Raw genomic sequence first — 20,646 nt, 5'->3', positions numbered from 1 at the left:
CCTGGTCCTGACCTGGAGGAGGAGGTGCTATGCCCTATATCAGGCCGCCTCTTCCTATGCTCAGGGCCTGATTATTGTGTTGCTTCCCTGCAAGGCTTTAGGTCTGTGGGGTTGCTCCCTCTATTCTGTGCCCTTGCACTTTGCTCTGTAGTGCGTCTCTGCACACGCTCCGTGCTCGTATTCCGCCTCTTGTCTTGTGTTGTCTCTCGTGCCATGTTTGTCTTTGCCTTGCTTTGCCTTGTAGTCCTTCTGCTGTTCTTTGTCTTAGTCTGTTTTGCTATGTCTCGCCTTAGCTATGCTTTGACTTGTAGTCCTTCCTTTGTTCTCTGCCTCGCCTGTTTTGCCATGTCTTGCTTTTGCTATGCTTTGACTTGTAGTCCTCCCTGTGTTCTCTGCCTTGCTATTCCTTGCTTTGTGTTCCTCCCTATGGTCTCAGTCTTTGCTTGCTCTGCCTCGCTCTCTCCTATGGTGCTCTGTAGTGCTCCCTGGCACACGCACCATTTCTCCTCTCCTTAGTGCTCGTTTCTTTGTCTAGTCCCAAGGTCTTCCCTTGGCCCGGCTCTGGGCTTCTGCCTACGCTCCGCTGCTAGACTCTGTCCTCGCTCTGACCTGGCTCTGTTTCTGCTTGTGTTCCTTGCCTTGTTCCCTGCCTTGTCCTTGCATTGAACCCCGGCGTGGGTTCCCCTTGGCCGTCTCCTGTGCCGTGGCAAGTGCCACGTGTTTGTGTACAGCCGTGTGTACTGGCCAGTGTGGCGTGCCCCCTGCGTGGCTCCTAGCACGCAGCCCTTCCTTGTGCCCTGGCGTGGCTCCTAGCACGCACCCTGCCTTGAACCCTGGCGTGGCTCCTAGCACGCACCCTGCCTTGAACCCTGGCGTGGCTCCTAGCACGCACCCTGCCCTGAACCTGGCGTGGCTCCTAGCACGAAGGTTCCTTTGCCCCCTCCTGTGCCTTAGTCGTGCCTCGTGCTGGCGTTACAGCCGTGTGCATTGGCCAGTGAGGTGTGCGTCCCTGCGTAGCTCCTAGCACGCAGCCCTGCTCTGAACCCTGGCGTGTCTCTACACGCACTCTGTCTTGTGCCTTGGCGTGTCTCTACACGCACTCTGTCTTGTGCCTTGGCGTGTCTCTACACGCACTCTGTCTTGTGCCTTGGCGTGTCTCTACACGCACTCTGTCTTGTGCCTTGGCGTGTCTCTACACGCACTCTGTCTTGTACCTTGGCGTGTCTCTACACGCACTCTGTCTTGTACCTTGGCGTGTCTCTACACGCACTCTGTCTTGTACCTTGGCGTGTCTCTACACGCACTCTGTCTTGTACCTTGGCGTGTCTCTACACGCACTCTGTCTTGTACCTTGAACCTTGGCGTGTCTCTACACGCACTCTGTCTTGTACCTTGAACCTTGGCGTGTCTCTACACGCACTCTGTCTTATACCTTGTACCTTGGCGTGTCTCTACACGCACTGTCTTATTCTATGCTTTGGCGTGGCTACACACGCACCCTGTCTCGTTTGCGAACCTTGGCGTGTCCCCTACACACGCACCTCGCTTTGAACCCTGGCGTGTCCCCTACACACGCACCTTGCCTTGCACCTAGTCTTGAACCCTGGCGTGTCCCCTACACACGCACCTAGCCTTGGACCCTGGCGTGTCCCCTACACACGCACCTAGCCTTGGACCTTGGTGTGTTCCCTAAACACGCACCCTGCTTGGATATCTGTCGTGCCTCCTTGCCTGAACCCTGGTTTGCCTGCCGGATGCCCGGAACCTGCCGACCGTTGCCAGAGGTCCGGAACCAGATGACTGCGGCCTGATGTCCGGAGCTGACGTCCGCAGCCTGATCCCTGGACCCTGTCGGTTTGCCAGCAGTCCGGAGTCCGATGCCATCATGCCATTACCTGTGCCTAGGCGTGCCATCTGGCACGTACCATGTTATGGACCTTGGCGTGCCCACGCGCGCACCTTGCACGTTTTGCTTGTTTTCCCTGTATGTGATCTTGTGTTATTCTAATGAAGATACCTTGCACCTACGTCTAGTCTCGTCTTGCTTCCTGCTCGTCCTTGTCGTCAGACACTCGTCTAGTGTCCCCTGAGCCGGCCGTCTGGTCCCAGCAGTCGTGGTGGCTCACCCCCTTGGTCTTGCCCCTGACACTCCCTGTATAGGGGGTGGATTCTCACAAGGTCAGCTCGCCCTCGGTGGGTGGGTGCCACGACCCAGAGGGTCCACTCAAAAAATGGGCTCAGCAGGAGCTGAGTCCGTCACAGATGTGCTTTACCACAAAGCTCTATCTTGGTCTCATCTGTCTCTAAAATGCTTTCCCAGAAGGATTTTGGCTTACCCACATACATTTTGGCAAACTACAGTCTAACTTTCTTATGTCTCTGTGTCAGCAGTGGGGTCCTCCTGGGTCTCCTGCCATAGCGTTTAATTTCATCCAAATGTTGACAAATAGTTTGCGCTGACACTGATGCACCCTGAGCCTGCAGGACAGCTTGAATTTCTTTGGAACTTGATTGGGGCTGCTAAGCCACTATCCGGACTATCTTTGTGTTGCAACCTTTCATTAATTTTTTTCTGCCATCCACGTCCAGGGAGATTAGCTACAGTGTTATGGGTTGTAAACTTCTTGATTATATTGCGCACCGTAGACAAAAGGAACATCAAGATTTCTGGAGATGGACCTGTAACCTTGAGATTGTTGATATTTTTCAACAATTTTGGTTCTCAAGTCCTCAGACAGTTCTCTTCTCCTCTTTATGTTCTCCATGCTTAGTGTGGCACACACAGACACACAATGCAAACATTGAGTCAACTTTTCCCCTTTTTATCTGGTTTCAGGTGTGATTTTCATATTGCCAACACCTGTTACTTGCCACAGGTGAGTTTGAACGAACATCACATGCCGAAAACAAAGTTGTTTAGCCACAATTTTGGAAAGGTGGAAACAATTTTTGTCTCGCGCATTTTTTGGGGTTTTGTGTGAAATTACAGTATGTCCAATTTACATTTGTTTCTCTCTTTTTTATGTGTTGTTCCAATACACACAAAGGAAATAAATACGTGTATAACAAAACATGAATAATTGCAATAATTTTCTGGGGGAAATTCTTCATTTTCTGGGACACGTTCAAGGGTGACAACACTTTCTGTCATGATTGTAATAGTGTGTATATACTGGGTGTACAGTGTTAGCAGCAGACATACAAGGTGTATATACAGGTACTCACGATGACTGGACACATGTGGAAAGCTTTCTGGATGGCGATGACCGTGTACGCGGTGAGGTAGAGGGTCTTCTCTGATGCTTCTCTGGGAATCGTGCCCTAGAGGTGCAGAATGAACGGTCAGCGGGAGGCATCCAGGACAGCTTCCATATAGCAGCATCATGCCCTCCCTAAACCCTACACATATACTGACCTCACACCCCACAGTCCTTACAACGAAGCAAATAGGGCTTCAATAGAGAATGATGTTAAAAGGGCATGAAAGTTGTTTAACACCTTCACGACATCACCCTTTGATGTGTGCTCCGGCGCTGAACCCGCATTTTTCTCGGTACATGTCAGCTGTTTTGAACAGCAGACCTGTGCCCGGAAAGTTTTTAAGAATATTAAATAAAAAAAAAATAAAAAGTTCAAATCGCTCTCCTTTCACCTCAAAAACAATATAAAAAATAAAAACCTACACATATTTGGTATTACCGCGCTCAGAAACGATCTATCTTTGCAAGACTAAGAAAAAGAGGGCACCGCTAATTCATAATTGAACATTTTCCCTGAAGAAACCACGGATGTAGCTGGCGATACGCGTGGGGTCTGCTCCTCCACAAATTTTCTACTGGCAAAAATGGCTTCAAATAGGAATTTTAGATCTTAATACCCCAATACCAGCAGGTTTGAACCCTGATATTTTTTCACAAATATTTTTGATTTGCTAGCAAGGTTTTCTTGCTCTTAATAGTTTTTCCATTTTTTTGGTTCCTATTCTCCCTTATGTATTTTCTTTAGTTATAATCACTTTACGGGTCAAACCTTCTGGTAGTCCACAACCAGCTACATTTTTAGTGTTTCAGTCACAGTTGCTATCCCTTAAATACTGGCATGGTGTTATGAATAGGGTTATTTAGCTTTTTACTGTCTTCATATTGTGCATGTTTTTTGTGCGCATCTATGGGTTAATGGGTTTAACCATTTAGTAAGAGTACATATCAATGTTCTGCTTTCTCATGAATCTTTGTTCATATGAAATTATTCTGCTGGTATTATACACTAATATACTGCCATTTGGATTTTTGTGAATTTCTGTGGCGGTAGGTTATTGCCATATCAAGGGCATAACCAGCTATTGAACCTGTCTTTGGTTTTTTTAATTGTTTTAATGAGTCTGTCTTGTTGTAAGTGATTTGTTGTTATTTATATTAATAAAGTTCAAATTTTATACATTTTTTCTGGGAGTTCCCTATTTTTTAGCATGCATCTTTTTCCCTTCTATTTTCTCCAAAATTGATCTATCAATATAAAAAAAGGATTAACCTGATATCTAAACGGCGTAATGAGAAAAAAATTCAAAGCGCCAGAATTGCGTTTTTTTGGTCGTCGCCACATTGCATTAAAATGCAATAACGGGCGATCAAAAGATCGTATCTGCACCAAAATGGTATCATAAAAAACGTCAGCTCGGCGAGCAAAATAAGCCCTCACCCGACCCGAGATCACAAAAAATGGAGACGCTACGGATATCGGAAAATGGCGTTTTTTTTAAAAAAACAAACTTTGGATTTTTTTTCAACACTTAAAAAAGAACCTAGACATATTTGATGTCTATGAACTCGTAATGACCTGGAGAATCGTAATGGCAGGTCAGTTTTAGAATTTGGTGAACATGGTATAAAAAAATCCTGAAGACAGTTGTGGAATTGCACTTTTTTGCAATTTCACCGCACTTGGATTTTTTTCCCCGTTTTTGAGTACACAATATGGTAAAACCAATGGTGTCGTTCAAAAGCACAACTTGTCCCACAAAAACCAGCCCTCACATGGCCATATCGACGGAAAAATAAAAAAGTTATGGCTCTGGGAAGAACGGGAGCGAAAAACAGAAAAGCAAAAATGAAAAAGGGGTCAGTCATGAAGGGGTTAAAGTTACCCAGACAGCAGTTCCTGGGGCTCCATGTATCAGGCACTGTGTCATCATACTCATGATGGCCAACTAGTCAGACAGGTCCTCGGTGGCTTCTTGTCACTCACTGCCCTTGAGTACACCGAAGTTTGGCGTGCACAAACTTGATGTGGATGAGGTGCTACTGAGACACGAGTGGGATCCCAGAATACTGTAAAAAATACTCACTGCACACTACAGAGAAGCCTCAGAGGTCGTGGTGTCCTTATGGGGCACCTCTGAGGCTCCTCTATAACAACAGGTTGAAAAAGAATGTTTAAATTGAAACGTCACCTCCACAGTCGCAGCCAAGAAGCACTGTAGTGTCGACTGGAATAAACTCTACACTTCTGCATGAATATTTCTACACGCTGCACTGGAGTGACAGGTCTCTGTGTGTGTATAAGGAGAAACCTGTCAGTCAAGAGCAGCGGGCGGGGAGAAGCTGAGGACCTGTTGAACTAGTCTCCAGCATCTTTTAAAATCAGCTCTTCCCTGAAACAACGCAACGTCCGAGTTGGGCATGATGACGCAGATCACACAGTGCCTGACATGTGCAGCCCATAGACCAGCAGCTACTATCCGCTGTCAGGGTCCCTTTGATGGGCTGGCGTCCAGTCTTCTTTTGTGGGTGTTCGCCCCGTTTTACTCACCTGTAGTTTTACGGGCGAAGAGGTTGACTTCTCCTGGAAGGATCCGTCTTGGACCTGGCAGTTGTCGATCAGCCACAGTAGAGTGGTGCATACGGACATCTGATCAATGGCGACATATTGATTTACGTCTCCGAAGATACGCAGAGCAAAAGCCGTCATCCTGCAGAGAGACCATGCCATCACCCAACTGAGGGGGTATCCACCACACCACCATAATTACAGATTTGTTCCACTCCCTGTTCCACATGAGTGTCAGTTCTTACTGCACAACTGGAAATGTTTTCATGAAACAGCTAGATCACAATGAGCAAAGATCTAGGCTCTACCCAGAAAGGATGGAGCCGGGGAGCAGAGGATTGTAGGAGGACCACCATTGTGTCTCAGTACGTACCAGGTGCTGGGCTGACTGTCCCTCCACAGACTGTAGGAGTAATCTCTGTTCCTGAATGCCAATACGCTGCTAATCCCTAAAAGATATGAGAGGGACACATAATGAGAGGGAATGGGGGATACACAGCGAGGGGCCTGGGCATATATCTAGGGATGATGCATAACAAGGGGCCCGGGCACAGATAAGGGGAGCCTCAGGGGTGGCATTCACCTTCTTTTAGCTTCCGCTTCATGTTTAGCTGGGCAGAGAGGATGTTGGCCTCCAGGAGGCTCCACTGCTGCTTAGTCTCCAGGTAGTGATAGACGTAGAATATGGGAGCCACTCTCGCCAGCTCCATCTCTGCATTCCCTTTTGGCATGCTGACCAGATACTTCACCCCGTCCGAATTAAGGACTGAGTCAATCACCTCCCCCATAATATTCCCTGATTACAGAAGGAGGGAAAGATGATCCACATCAGAAACCTGCACACTTCCAGAGCTGAATTCATAATACTGCTGTCACTTCATATCTTATCCTCCAGTCACATCCAGAGCTGCATTTATAATAGCGCTGTTACATCATGTCTTATCATCCAGAGCTGCGGTCACTATTCTGCTGTTACATCATTTCTTATCCTCCAGACACCTCTAGAGCTGTGGTCACTATTCTGCTGTTAGATTGTGATGTTTACTCCAGTTCCCTCCAGAGCTGCGGTCACTATTCTGCAGTTACATCATTTCTTATCCTTCAGACAACTCTAGAGCTGTAGTCACTATTCTGCAGTTACATCATATCTTATCCTCTAGACACCTCCATAGCTGTGATCACTATTCTGTTTTTACATCATGTCTTATTATTTGATCATATCTGCTCCAAAGCACTGTAGTAGTGTTTAGCACAATAGCGTAGCTACCGGTGTGGCCCCGGACCCCGCGCTCTCAGAGGGCCCACCCGGAACAACGCTACAGTTACATTGCGCGGCAGAGCAGGGAGAATCAATCTCCCTGCTCTGCCGCCCGGCCACTATGGGGCCCCTGAGCAGGCGGGGGGCCTGGTGCCAGCAGTGGCCCCCCCACCCGTCATCGCAGGTTCAGCTGTATCGGTTACATGCCGATACAGCTGACCACATTGATGAGAGAAGGAACGAGCGCTCCTCCCATCATCCCCCTGTCAGTGTCTGACGTCGCCGACACTGACAGTGGGCGTGATGACGTCAGTACTTGGCGCCTGCAGTCGGAGATAAGTGGGAGCAGTGCAGGAACCAGGAGGAAGAGAGGTGAGTATTTAGTTTATGGGAGAGGGCTGCATTATACTACAGAAGATGGCTATTGGGGTGCATATACAGAGGATGGTGTGTGGCGCCCCTGATGGTTCAGTCGCCACAGAGGTACTGCACCTCCTCCTGAGGTGTGGTACCCCAACATCCAGGTAAGGTGGAGACACCTGACCACACTCCAACACCTGCACCCCACACCACAAAGTAGTGTAGCAAAGCACCTTTGGCGGCTCCCTGCTTGGAGTGTAGCATAGCACCCCTTGGTGGCTCCCTGCTTGGAACACGAAACGTGCTGGGAGGTGGGTGGAGTTTAATTTACATAAAAGAGCGGGAAGAGTTGAGTCAGTCAGTCAGTCATGCATTCAGTCAGTGAGTGAGGATGTAGAAAGACAAGAGAGTGAGACAGAGAAGATCCCCGGGAGAGGGATGGAAGAAGGAAGTGCTGCAGCAGGCCACAGTGATCTGGGTCTGCTGGCACAGGAAAGAGACAGAGAAAGGAAACTTGACTCTCCATTGGGAAGAAGGATTAGCACGGAACGTAAGGAGAATAGGAGGACTAAGGATCAGAGTTGGAAGAGAGAACCCTTCCCAAGTACACAGCGCAAGGCCGGGGTCCGGTCCCCGGGGTTGTATGGATACTAATGGTCCTGCAGCAGACACCGGAGGAATAGAAGTAGTGACCACTTTATTCCCACACCAGACTTGGGGGCACAACAGCAACGTGTGTGAGCCGGGACTAGGTAGAAGGAGTCCCCGAAGTAGGCTACAGCTGTCTGCCGTACAAGTAGAGTTCATAGGAACATCTGACAGGATGAACTCCAGTGTAACTCAGTACTAGAAGTACTTCATTCAATGGAGCTATAAGAGAAGGCGTTCAGAAAAGGCACATATGTTGGCGGAGTGTTGGAAAGGAGTACTTCATCTTGCCTGGAAATTGGCTGAGCTCCTGACCCGGAGGACACGGCACGGATGCAGGCACCTGTACCTGCAACAGACTGTGAGTAAAGCTTTGGAACTAAATGCCCTCGTGTCCTCCACTTATTCCCGCGCCAACCCGGCCAGCACTGCTACATCCCTTATGCCCGACACTACACCATCTAAGTGTCACTTCACCTACACTGCCCTGGGACTACAGCCCTGCCTGTGAAGGGCTATAACATCATTGCTGCACCACACCATCTGTCCCAGAGGATCTGTCTGCAGCGTCGGCTTACATCTCCATTGCCGAACACCACAGGTGGCGTCACGAATCACTTATAAACTTTCCCCTTTTTACAATGGGCGCCCAGGGCCACGGGCTGGGTCCCAGCTGCCGTGACATCTCCGACTGAAGCTCATCGGGACCGGTACCGAGTACCCCACAGCCCTGGGAGGGCGACCCAGGTGCATATACAGAGGATGGCTATGGGGGTGCATTATACTACAGAGGGTGACTATGGGGGTGCATATACAGAGGGTGGCTATGGGGGTGCATATACTACAGAGGATGGCTATGGGGGTGCATATACAGAGGGTGGCTATGGGGTTGCATATACTACAGAGGATGGCTATGGGGGTGCATATACTACAGAGGATGGCTATGGGGGTGCATACACTACAAAGGATGGCTATGGGGTGCATATACAGAGGGTGGCTGTGGGGGTTCATAAACAGAGGGTGGCTATGGGGGTGCATATACTACAGAGGATGGCTATGGTGGTGCATATACAGAGGATGGCTATGGGGGTGCATATACAGAGGATGGCTATGGGGGTGCATTATACTACAGAGGGTGGCTATGGGGTGCATTATACTACAGAGGGTGGCTATAGGGGTGCATTATACTACAGAGGGTGGCTATGGGGGTGCATTACATTATAGAGGCTGCCTATGGGGGTGCATTACACTACAGAGGCTGTATATGGGAGTGCATTATACTACAGAGGCTGCCTATAGGGGTGCATTACACTATAGAGTCTACCTATGTGGATTATACTATAAAGTCTGCCTATGGGGAGTGCATTATATACAGTATAGAGTCTGCCTATGGGGAGTGCATTATATACAGTATAGAGTCTGCCTATGGGGAGTGCATTATACAATATAGAGTCTGCCTATGAAGAGTGCATTATACTATATGGAGAGCTATGGGGAGTGCATTATACTATATTGGGCCCCATGGGGAGTGTATTATACTATATGACGGACTATGGGGAGTGCATTATACGATATGGAATTGGTGGACCTATGGGGAGTGCATTATACAATATGGAAACCTATGGGGAGTGCATTATACTATGTGGAGGCCTATGGGGAGTACATTATACTATATGGAGACCTATGAGGAGTGCATTACACTATATTGAGAACTATCTGGTGTATTATGCTATATGGAGGCTATATAGGGGGCCATCATACAGTGTGGGAATCATAGTGACGGGGCTATCATACAGTGTTGGAGCCATTAAATAGTTGGGGATATTAACGGGTCAGTATATATATACAGTGAGGGGGCATTATGCTGTGTATAAGAGAGCATCATACTGTGAATAGGGGAGGTGTACAGGGGGGAGACTCGGGACATTATTAAATGTAAAGTGGGCACTTATTGTTATAGGGAAACTTAGGTTACTGTGACTGTCATATGGGCACACAGAGGGCATTATTACATTCTAGGGGACAAAATGTGGGCACTGTTTTCTAGGGCACTTGCACCCGGCCTTAGTATTTTCTAGAGGGTTGCTTTAAAATTTAGAGGTCACACAGGGCCACACAGCAGGTGCAGTAATAGGGACACATACGGCAGCAGCGGATCAGCAGGATGAGGAGTTTGTGCAGGTTGGGAATAGTCCCATTTTGGACAGTGCTGAAAATCTGAGAAGTAAAACGTATCTTTGTTGCATTCTCTGTAGCCGAGTCCTGGCTGGAGGAGTTGTCATGTTGGTCTGGGCCAGATGGAAAAGACATGAAAAGTGAACGATTCTTTCAGAAAGAATGCCAGCGGTAAGTCATCTGTAGCTGTGCTGTGATCTCTTATACAGTATGTTCTGTAGATCTGGTATCTACCACTGACCATATGGAGGTAATATCAATGTTGGTCTTTATATTGCGATTATTTTCAGTAACAGCGCGGTCATCTGCTGAGGTTCTCCTCCACTATTAGGGTGCGTCACCCAGTTATAATCAAGGTTACCTGGTTAGGGGCCCACTCAGAAGTTTCGCCCCCTTGAACCAAAACCCTAGCCACACCTCTGGTTTAGCATGTCCTGTTTGAACATTTACCACAATGCAATGCTCCAGTGCATGCTGGGACTTTTAGTTACTCACCGTTGATGGAGAAGATGCGGTTGATCCCGGACTTGGGCACGGTGTTGGCGGGTATCCGGTAGGGTAGATCCTGCTGCCTCTTTGTCACTCCTTACATGAACAGATGATGAGGATGTTAGGGGCAAAGAGCTGACAGTCGGTGCCCAGCACACAGTGTCTGTCTACGCTGCCCATAAAGACAGTACACCAATGGTGGCGGCATACAGCGATCATCACGTCCATTTGAGTCTGAGCTGCTATCTACTTTACGTTGTGTTTCAGTCCTGCACCAATCTCTCAATCTCTGCTTGCTGTCAGTGAATAGCATTCAGACCCATCTTGGCCTGCGCACAGCTGATGGTTTGTCTCAATGTAGCGCATGGAGTTCAGGCTGATACATTATAAGAACCTATCAGCTGTGTGAGCAGGACTATGTCAGCACAGGTTTCCATTCATCAAATGCAAGCAGATCTTGAAGATGTGATTAATTGAAAACACAAAGCAACCTGATGACGCCTCATTGACATACAACCTGCTCTAGCTTTGCCCCCACCGGCACGTACCGCGGAGCCCCAGCGGATCCAGCGTAAATCCCACACTCTGCTCCATTTTAATGCCCTCTGACTGGAAAACAAGCAGTTTCACATGATCATAGTGTTGCCACTTAAAGAGACACTACTCAGGAGCCACTGCTGCATACTGCCACTTACCACAACACGCAGCATTTTCACTACTTTCTCGCTGTTGAATTGCACGTTCAGAGTAAAGTTGATGGGGTGCAGGCCGAGTGCCAGGGGAAGAATGTTGTAGGTGAATACCCTGGGCATCTCCGGCTTGAACTCCTCGCTGCAGTCTTTGGATTTCCCACGATGCCCAATCTTCACTTCACTCACCAGACAGATTTCTTTACTCACAGACACAGAGATGCAACCCTTAGAGGCAACAGTGACGCAGCAATGAGGGGTGTACATTAGACATATTTCCCAAAGATATCAGATCCAGCAGGGCCACCACAAATGGTATATTGTAACATTCCCTGAATCCTTAGGATCATTTGGGGATGACCTACCTTGACCTTGGAGTTCTGGTAGTTGTAGACAGTAACTTGGATCTCCACTTGTTCTCCTCGGATAACAGAGTACGGCAGCTGCACGTCGATGAACAGGTCTTTAGATACAATTATCTGTGCTGGATCTGCCACACACAGGCCTGCAAAACCAGAACCAGCAATGTCAGGGACATAAAGGCCACTAGGGGGCTCTGTGCTATCACCAATAGCTTCTCCTGACCATCAGATTCTTTATTACCGTTACCTTTTCTTGACCACTGGGGGGCTCTTTTCTAACACCATTACCTTCTCCTGACCATTAGGGGGCATTGTTCTATTGCCATTACCTTCTCCTGACCACTAGGGGGCTCTGTTCTATAACCATTACCTTTTCCTGACCACTAGCGGGCTCAGCGCTATGACCATTACCTTCTCCTGACCACTAGGGGGCACTGCTCTATCGCCATTACCTTCTCCTGGCCACTAGGGTGCTCTGTTCTATCATCATTAACCCCCACAAACACTGGGGGCTCTCATCTTGGTGGTGTGGTCTGGGTTCTGTGTCGCACTCTGTAAGCACAGTCTCTGTTCGCACCTTGGTCAGACATGCTGATCCCCTGGATCTCCCAGGTGGTCAGAGAATCAGGGAGAGTCAGGCCAATCTCTTTAAAGCTTCTTCTATGGAGAGAGTAGAGAATTATATATCAGTGCTGCAGACTCCGCCTGTGAGGAGTGGACCCTCGCCCCACCCATGTAAGCACCTGTCGGAGATTGAGAGCTCCTCCCACAACCAGCTCTCAGGGAAGTAACTGCGGATCTCCGGCTCATCCAGATCAAACACCGTTCTGATGACTGGAAGATGACGCAACCCGGTTATTTCCTCTGCTCCTCCGGGGCGCTGACAGCGGCCGGCTCTGTGAATACTCACACATTCTGCCCATATCCAGGTCTTTCTGGGCCAGCTGCTGGTCTTTCTTTTGGACCACCTCGCAGCAAGCCGTGAAGGCGTTCACGCAGGGCTGTCCTTTGTCCTTCTTGATACGCGCTATTCCCGCCGCGCACTGGTGGTCCTCCGTGAAGGCCCGGCCCCCGGCCTCGCAGCACTGTCGGAGACGCTTGTCCGTATACTTGCTGACTGAGAAAGAGCGATTGTTACAAGACAAGTCCATTACCTGCGGTCATATTGAGAGCGGCAACGCTGGGTCAAGCATCATGTGACTGCGATGATGGCGGGCTTGTCACTCCAATACTGAATCGTGCACCCTTTTAGTCATCATATAATGTGACCATCGGCAGCTTTAATAGGCACTGTGCTCCAGTTCCCCTGCACCTAAGATCTCTGCTTCTTGTCAGTAAATGACATCCCGCTCTGACGCAGTTGAATTTGGTCTGGACACTCAGGAGTGGAGAGATGTGCTACTGCAGAGGATAGGATACATTCTATCACACCCTCAGCTGAAAGAAGCACATGTAGCTGGTGCTGTGACTGCTGAAACTACTACCCCCATCAAACCATGGCAGTCATGATTATTGTGCTGCTCACTTGTATTTAGACTATCACACCCATCAGAAAATGATCTGGATGTAAAGCTGCCCAGACATGATGGAGCCTCCTCACCCTCTGCTCCCCCCACAGAGCAGAAGGAACATGGGTAACATAAGGGGAGAGGACACTTACCTGCTTTTAGGATTTCGTCCCCCAGTGTATTGGATCGTTTGCTCCTTATTATTTCATTGCAGGTTAATGCTAAAAAGTGAAATGGACATTGTAAATAAAAAACACAGCACTATGTTTTCAAGGGCAGCATGGGCAGGGCTACAAGGACTGCAGGGGTGGGGTTACTAGGCTGCGGGGTGGGGCTACAAGGACTGTGAGCATGGGGCCAGGGCTACAAGAACTGCAGGGGCGGGGCTACCAGGGATGTGAAGACGAGGCTACTAGGATTGAGGGGCTACCAGGACTGTAGTAATGTGACTACCAGGACTGCGAGGGTGAAGCTACAAGATCTCTGTGGGGGGGCTACCCAAAATAATGGGATACCAGGGCTGCGAGGGTGCGTCTACCAGGGCCTTGGGGCTGGGTTACCTGGATTGAGGAGCTACCAGACGTGTGAGCCACGATGGCTACCAGTAACTTGGGCGTGGCTACCAAAACCATGGTGGTGAAGCTACCAGGATATTGTGACTTGGCTACCAGGCCCGTGGGGTGACCAGTGGCACAATGTGGAAACATCTATTGCAGCCAAAGCTGCAGCAACAGCTGGACTCTGATTGGCTGCTTTACCAATGACGCCTCTATGTAACCCCCATTATCTGCACACAGAACAATCCCTGAACACAATAGCACAATAGGACAAAACACTGACACGATAACTACAGTGTATCCTTAATGTCATGGTGCACTTTGACCAGTCACTGGAAAGCAACAAAAGACAATAGAAATGTGAAATGTACTCCAAATAAAAGAAAAACTCTCCCAGTTTTGTAAGAAGATAAGCTGGGACAGAGTCAGCGGTTTCCGGTGCACTTTGGAGCCGTAACTGTCGGGACTGTCAACACTGTTGCCGGGGGAAGGTTCTTCTGGGAGGGGAGGACCTTTGCCCTGGATGGCAGGGGGTGTGGGGGAGATAAAAGGGACTGAGCGCAGGAACGAGAGAGATTTGGCGGGAAGGGGACAGGAGAACAAGGAGAAGGTTCACTCCCTCCCCACTGCTCCGACTGCCAACTCCACATCATTCATGCCCCAGCGTTCTGACTTGCAAACTGACTGTGTCCCTCCTGAGCTGTCATTGCCGGACGGCTCCTTCCCGCCCTCAGTGAGAGACAATCTGACTTGTTCCGTTCCTAGAGACTACTTCAGAGGATCACATGCGGCCTGCGAGCGTGCATGCGGTTTGTATTCAACGTCATTCCAGAGGAATGTAGAGGACTGTATCTACTTTCCAGCGCGCTCAAGCCAAGTGGGACCGGAAACATCGGCATGGTCGGCAGACTATGCTTTTCGTTCCTCCGTAACAGAGCCAGAGACATTGTCCATGACTTACGACGCCGGCAGGAGATATTCCAGCCTTTCCCCAACAAGAACTGCAAGCGATAAGTTATCTTTTTCGTACACCTTCTCAAATATTGTGTTTGTATGTGTGGCGTCCCCAGGAGTATGGTCGCCACACTGACTTTGCCTTCCTCCAGGGGAGGGTAATGCCAGGCTTGGAGGCAATGATGGGTCTCTCTCGCAGTCAATCTAAGCATACAACACAGTTCCACTCCAGGCCAGCAGGGGGAACGCTGAACTGGGATTAAGGGGAGGGGTGCTCTCTGAGGGCCAAGAGGAAGGAGTGGTCAGTTAGTCTGCAGAGGGTGAAGTGTGCAGACTTGTAGAGAGAAGCTGGAGGTTGAGCTAGGAAAGGAGAGCTCCCTCACAGTGAGAGCACATGAACTGGAGCCTGGTCTCCACGGTTGTACGGTTACTAACGGTCCTGCAACAGATACCAGAGGAGTAGGAGGCTGTAAATGCCCTACTCCCATCTAAGACTTGAGGGCACAACAGCAGCTTGGATAGTGAGCCAGGACTCAGGAGAGAGGAGTCCCCGAGAAAGGCTACAGCTGTCTGCCGTGCAAGCAAGATCCTGGGGAACATCTGACAGGAGGAACTTCAGTGTAACTCAGTACTTGGAGTACTTCACTCAAACAAGCACTAGGAAGGAGACTGCACAGCCCATCTGCTGAGAGAGAATCCCTGAATTGCTTCCAGGCTAGCCTGCTCTGTTACCATCTGTAATCAGGACCCTGGACTGCAGTTATCAAGTAAAGGTACAGAAATTGCACCGCTGTGTCTTGTCTGCTTCCTACCTTAGCAGCACTGCTACATCCCCGTGCCAACCACTTCTACACTGCCCTGGGACTACATCTTCACCTGTGGGGAGCTTTTACACCTTTGCTGCACCCTACCATCTGTCCCAGAGGATCTGTCTGCAGCGTCGGCTTAACACCTCCCTTGCCGAACACCACAGGTGACGTCACGAACTATTCATCTGACTACACTCCACCATTCACATCTCCCTATTACTTGGGCGCCCAGGGCCACGGTCCGGGTCACCGCTGCTGTGACACATCCCACTGATACCGGCCCGGTACCGAGTACCCCACAACCCTGGGAGGGCGACCCATATGCAAATCCTGTTGTTGCAGTTACTGATCTTGCCTCCCTGTGTGGAGTATTCCTTGTATGTTAATAACCTGTTCTAGTAAATACTGTTAACCACATCTTTGCCTCCGGCTCTTCACTGCGTCCAACTAATCTTGCTCCCAGTACTTCTTTTACAGTTTCATACCTATTCAGTGCAGTTCGATGTGGGCTCAATTTGTTGCCCTACACACATCCAAACGATAGTGAAGTGCTTGCCACACACGGGTAAGGACGTCTGGTGTAACGGAGTGAATAACGTCTGTGATTCTCTGTTTTAAGTGATCAACGCTGTTGATAAGTTCAATGTACACATGTTGCTTCACCTAACCCCAAAAGTAAAAGTCTAAGGGAGTCAGATCCGGGGATCGTGGTGTCCATGGCTTGACAGAACCCCTGCCAAAACCCGGGTGAAAAGTGCACCATGACTTTACGGACACTGTATTACATTGTCCGGGGGTTACAGTAGCCTGTAACCATGGAAGCACATTGCTCTGCATAGTAGTTGTAGACAGTAAACAAGAGGACACTTAACATCAATGTTATTTGCAAAATGCTTCATTATGTAAAATGCATTCAGAATTTAAAATGGTTGTAAAAGTATCAGTACCCCTGGAGGGAAATCTATCTGTGCCCTGAGTAACAAAACACTCGCCCCAGGGTAAATGTATACACGACCGGGTACAACTTCCCACCACTCAGGCAGTATCCGCGCACTGGTCGCACTTAGGCTACACAGGGTGAGACCTACAGACCATAGCTCGCCTTTCAGGGAACACAATTCACAACCATACTGGTGTTCCCTAACATGTAACTATAACCCCCAGCATTCGCTACCTGTCGTCTGTGATGCCCGGATGTTGGCATTAGTAATGAAGGTCAGTCCGGCCAATTCGAACACATCCTTGTTATCCTTCCCGGCTCCAGCGCCGCAACCCAGATCGCTCTCCTCGATCCTTCGGAGAACCTGAGAATGACATCCACAGGCTGAACCCACACAGGGCAAGGACTTCTCACAGCTGAGGGCTTGTTACAGTGTGACAGTGCAAACAATTTGTCAGGACTTCAGGCTATTTACCATACAGAGAATTTTCTGGACCGGATACATTGTTACAGAACCTCAGCTGTGAGAAGGAATAGTGTCTCTACAAAGGGAAGACTAACATTCCCAGATCCTGGACGGCAGCTCTTACTCTATCCATGGGTCTCTGCGTCTTCTTGGTGACATCATAGACAGAGACGTCTACAGCGGACAAAGCAACAATGGATCCAGTCTGCGCCTGGACGGTCAGCGGCACCGAAGCCTTGGGCTGGAACACTCTTTTCCTGGTTGACAGCTGCACCTGAAAAAGAGAAAGACCCCAGATATCAGCACGCACAGTGCCCGAGGGATACTGGAGACTTTCCTCTGACCACAACACAGCTCACTGGACACTGGGGACTCTCCTCTGACCACAGGAGGAGGTGCAGTACCTCTGTGGCGACTGAACCCTCGGGTGCCACATATAATCATGTTACTTAACTCACGAGCACTCGCATGGGCTAATTCGCTTATCGAGACTCGTGACCCCTGTTTGAAAAACTTAGATGATTTTCTAGCTGCAATGTCTATGATGTTTGATGATCCTAATCGTCGCACTACTGCTAAAACTGCATTGTTACCGTTACATCAGGGTAAGCGCTCTGTTATCGAATACGCTACGGAATTTAGACGGCAGGCGGTGGATACGGTTTGGGACTGTTATGCTCAATTACCCATTTTTAGGTGAGGATTTTCTAGTATGGTTAAGGATGAGTTAGCCCATGCAGAGGCTCCTTAAGAGTTAGAGGCATTCATACAGCATTGCGTGCACATTGACATACATATTACTGAACGTAGACAGGAGAAATTTGCAGCCTCTAATCACTAACGCTCCCCTTTCTCCTAAAGGACCTGCAGGCAAATCCTCATGGAAAGTGGAACTGGTTCCCATGCAAGTGGATGCTTTACAGAGGCGTGAGAGTAATGAGCGCAGGAAGCATCGTTTTCGTGAGAGTTTGTGTTTCTACTGCAGTCAATCAGATCATTTCCTGATTAACTGTCCCAAGCGGCCTCACAAGGTACTAGCCGCGGAAGGGGAGTATGAGGATCAGGATGCTGAATCTGTTGTTTCTGGGTCCAGTTCTTCTTTGAATGCTGTCTTTCATTCTCTGTCAGTGACTGTCTCTCCTAAAGTATGGAAGGATAACGATATGCATTGCTTCCTCCCCATTAAGATCTTGTTGTTGGGAAAATGGATCTCTTGTGCAGCCATGGTAGACTCGGGGGCGGGAGGTAACTTTATTGACCTAACCTTTGCCAAAGAACATGGCATACAGATTCAGCAGAGAACCACCCCAGTAACCATGGAAACAGTGGATGGTTCCCCTCTAGTTTCAGGACTGGTGGATCAGAAGACAGTACCTCTGGAGACTTTCATAGAACCCAATCATCGGGAAGTGCTTTCCTTTATGTTAATTTCTTTGCCACATTGCCCTTTAATTCTAGGAATTCCCTGGCCGCAGTCGTAAAATCCCATCATCAACTGGGAGACCAAGGAGATCACTTTTCCACCAAAGGACACACCAGCAACAAGTCAGGCAAGTTCTCTGGATACAGAATGTACCACTAAGGTATTTATGTTTCCATCTATTTACAATGAATTTTCTGATCTTTGTGATAAGAAAATGGCAGATCAGCTCCCTCCTCACAGACATTATGATTGTCCTGAAAGAGAATCATCTCTACATCAAGCATGAGAAATGTGAGTTCTATCGCACAGAGATTCAATTTCTGGGTTATGTCATCTCGTTACAGGGACTTAACATGGAGGCAAGTAAGATCCAGGCTATGCTTGATTGTCCGCACCTAACAATGTCAAAGAGTTACAACGTTTTATCGGATTTGCTAAATTTTATAGGCTATTTATTCGTAATTTCTCTGAGATAGTTCAACCTCTTACGCAACTAACTAAGAAGGAAAAGACTTTCTTGTGGTCTTCACAAGCTCAAGAGGCTTTTAATTGTCTTAAGTCCCTTTTCACTTCTGCACCTGTATTGATTCATCCTAACCCTGCACATCCTTTCATCGTGGAAGTGGACGCTTCGGATTGTGCTCTGGGGGCCATTCACTCGGAGAGAAAGGTCTGTTACATACGTGCGCCTTTTTCTCTCGTAGACTTTCTGCTGTGGAGTAGAATTATGATGTGGGAGATAAAGAGCTTCTAGCCATTATCACTGCATTTAAGGAATGGAGGCATCATAGAATCAGAATCGTAGAGTTGGAAGGGACCTCCTGGGTCATCTGGTCCAACCCCCTGCTCAAAGCAGGATTCGCTAAATCATCCCAGACAGATGTCTGTCCAGCCTCTGTTTGAAGACTTCTATTGAAGGAGAACTCACCACCTCTTGTGGCAGCCTGTTCCACTCACTGATCACTCTAACTGTCAAAAAGTTTTTTCTAATATCTAATCTGTGTCTCCTCCCATTCAGTTTCATCTCATTGCTTCTAGTCTTTCCTTGTGCAAATGAGAATAAAGATGATCCTTCTACAATGTGACAGCCCTTGAGATATTTGTAGACAGTTATTAAGTCTCCTCTCAGTCTTCTCTTTTGCAAGCTAAACATTCCCAGATCCTGCAGCCTTTTCTCATAAGTCAGGGTTTGCAGATGGGTCACCATTCTGGTCGCTCTTTTCTGAACTTGCTCCAGTTTGTTGATGTCTTTTAATGTGGCGCCCAAAACTGGACACAGTATTCCAGATGAGGTCTGACCAAAGAGAAGCAGAGGGCAATAATGACTTCACGTGATCTAGACTGTATACTTCTGTCAATACATCCTAGAATTGCATTTGCCTTTTTTGCTGCTGCATCACACTGTTGACTCATATTCAGTCTGTGATCTATTAGTATACCCAAGTCTTTTTTCAACCATCTGCAGGGGGCAGCACAACATGTCATTGTGCTCATGGATCATCACAATCTGGAATTTCTTAGATCTGCTAGATGTCTTTATCCATGTCAGGCTTGTTGGAGTTTATTTTTGAATCAATTTAATTTTTTCATTTCGTACCGCCCAGGTTCACGTAATGGTAAAGCGGATGCCTTGTCCCAAATTCATGCCATGGATTCCGTACCTGGGGCCCCATCCAAAACCATTTTGTCTGATGACAACTTTGTCGGAGTCATCCAAGAATAAGGACTTGTGGAAGACTATTAAGGAGGCCTACGACACTGACCCATTTCTTGCTAACCCAACTGATGATGTGAGCTTGGTTCTCAAGAACGGTATGTTGGTCCGGGATCGACATTTATACGTTCCAGAGGTCGTAAAGTTGCAAGTTCTCAAGTTTGTCCATGACTCCAATTTGGCTGGTCATGGGGGGGTACAAAAGACACAGGAGTTCCTGAGCCGTTTCTTTTGGTGGCCTACCTGTCTGAAGGACATTTAAGGCTACTCGTGTATCACCTACTGGATTGCTGCAGCCACTACCTGTTCCTTCTCGTCCTTAGGGGTCTATTTCTATGGACTTTATAGTGGAATTGCCCACCTCTGGGGAAAGAATTCTATCCTGGTTGTAAAAGATCATCTTACTAAAGCTGCCCACTTCATTTCTTGTACTGGTCTTCCCTCAGCTAAGGAGACGGTAGATCTGAT

At 48.3% G+C, this 20,646-nt stretch overlaps 1 protein-coding gene across 2 annotated transcripts in view; it reads right to left on the bottom strand.

The window, feature by feature from the left end:
* The window catches only part of C5 (complement C5), a 114,469-nt gene that overhangs the window by 52,995 nt on the left and 40,828 nt on the right, over positions 1-20,646 (bottom strand). The window contains exons 14-27 of one of the 2 annotated variants that reach the window (XM_073558927.1): positions 17,166-17,315; positions 16,810-16,939; positions 13,468-13,536; positions 12,718-12,924; positions 12,551-12,641; positions 12,385-12,467; positions 11,811-11,950; positions 11,452-11,673; positions 11,305-11,365; positions 10,763-10,852; positions 6,410-6,622; positions 6,200-6,275; positions 5,809-5,968; positions 3,226-3,321 (exon numbers count right to left, since the gene is read on the bottom strand). In XM_073558927.1, the coding sequence (XP_073415028.1) occupies positions 3,226-3,321; positions 5,809-5,968; positions 6,200-6,275; positions 6,410-6,622; positions 10,763-10,852; positions 11,305-11,365; positions 11,452-11,673; positions 11,811-11,950; positions 12,385-12,467; positions 12,551-12,641; positions 12,718-12,924; positions 13,468-13,536; positions 16,810-16,939; positions 17,166-17,315 (1,788 nt within the window). The remainder of the gene's footprint in view (positions 1-3,225; positions 3,322-5,808; positions 5,969-6,199; positions 6,276-6,409; positions 6,623-10,762; positions 10,853-11,304; positions 11,366-11,451; positions 11,674-11,810; positions 11,951-12,384; positions 12,468-12,550; positions 12,642-12,717; positions 12,925-13,467; positions 13,537-16,809; positions 16,940-17,165; positions 17,316-20,646) is intronic. The other variant, XM_073558936.1, reaches the window with a different exon arrangement.

The sequence above is a fragment of the Dendrobates tinctorius genome, unplaced genomic scaffold (genome assembly GCF_039654945.1).
Source record: "Dendrobates tinctorius isolate UK_male_01 unplaced genomic scaffold, ASM3965494v1 ptg000013l, whole genome shotgun sequence".
NCBI classification, from domain to species: domain Eukaryota; kingdom Metazoa; phylum Chordata; class Amphibia; order Anura; family Dendrobatidae; genus Dendrobates; species Dendrobates tinctorius.
Note: the sequence above shows the minus strand (reverse complement) of the source record. Positions and strands in the feature narration are given on the sequence as shown.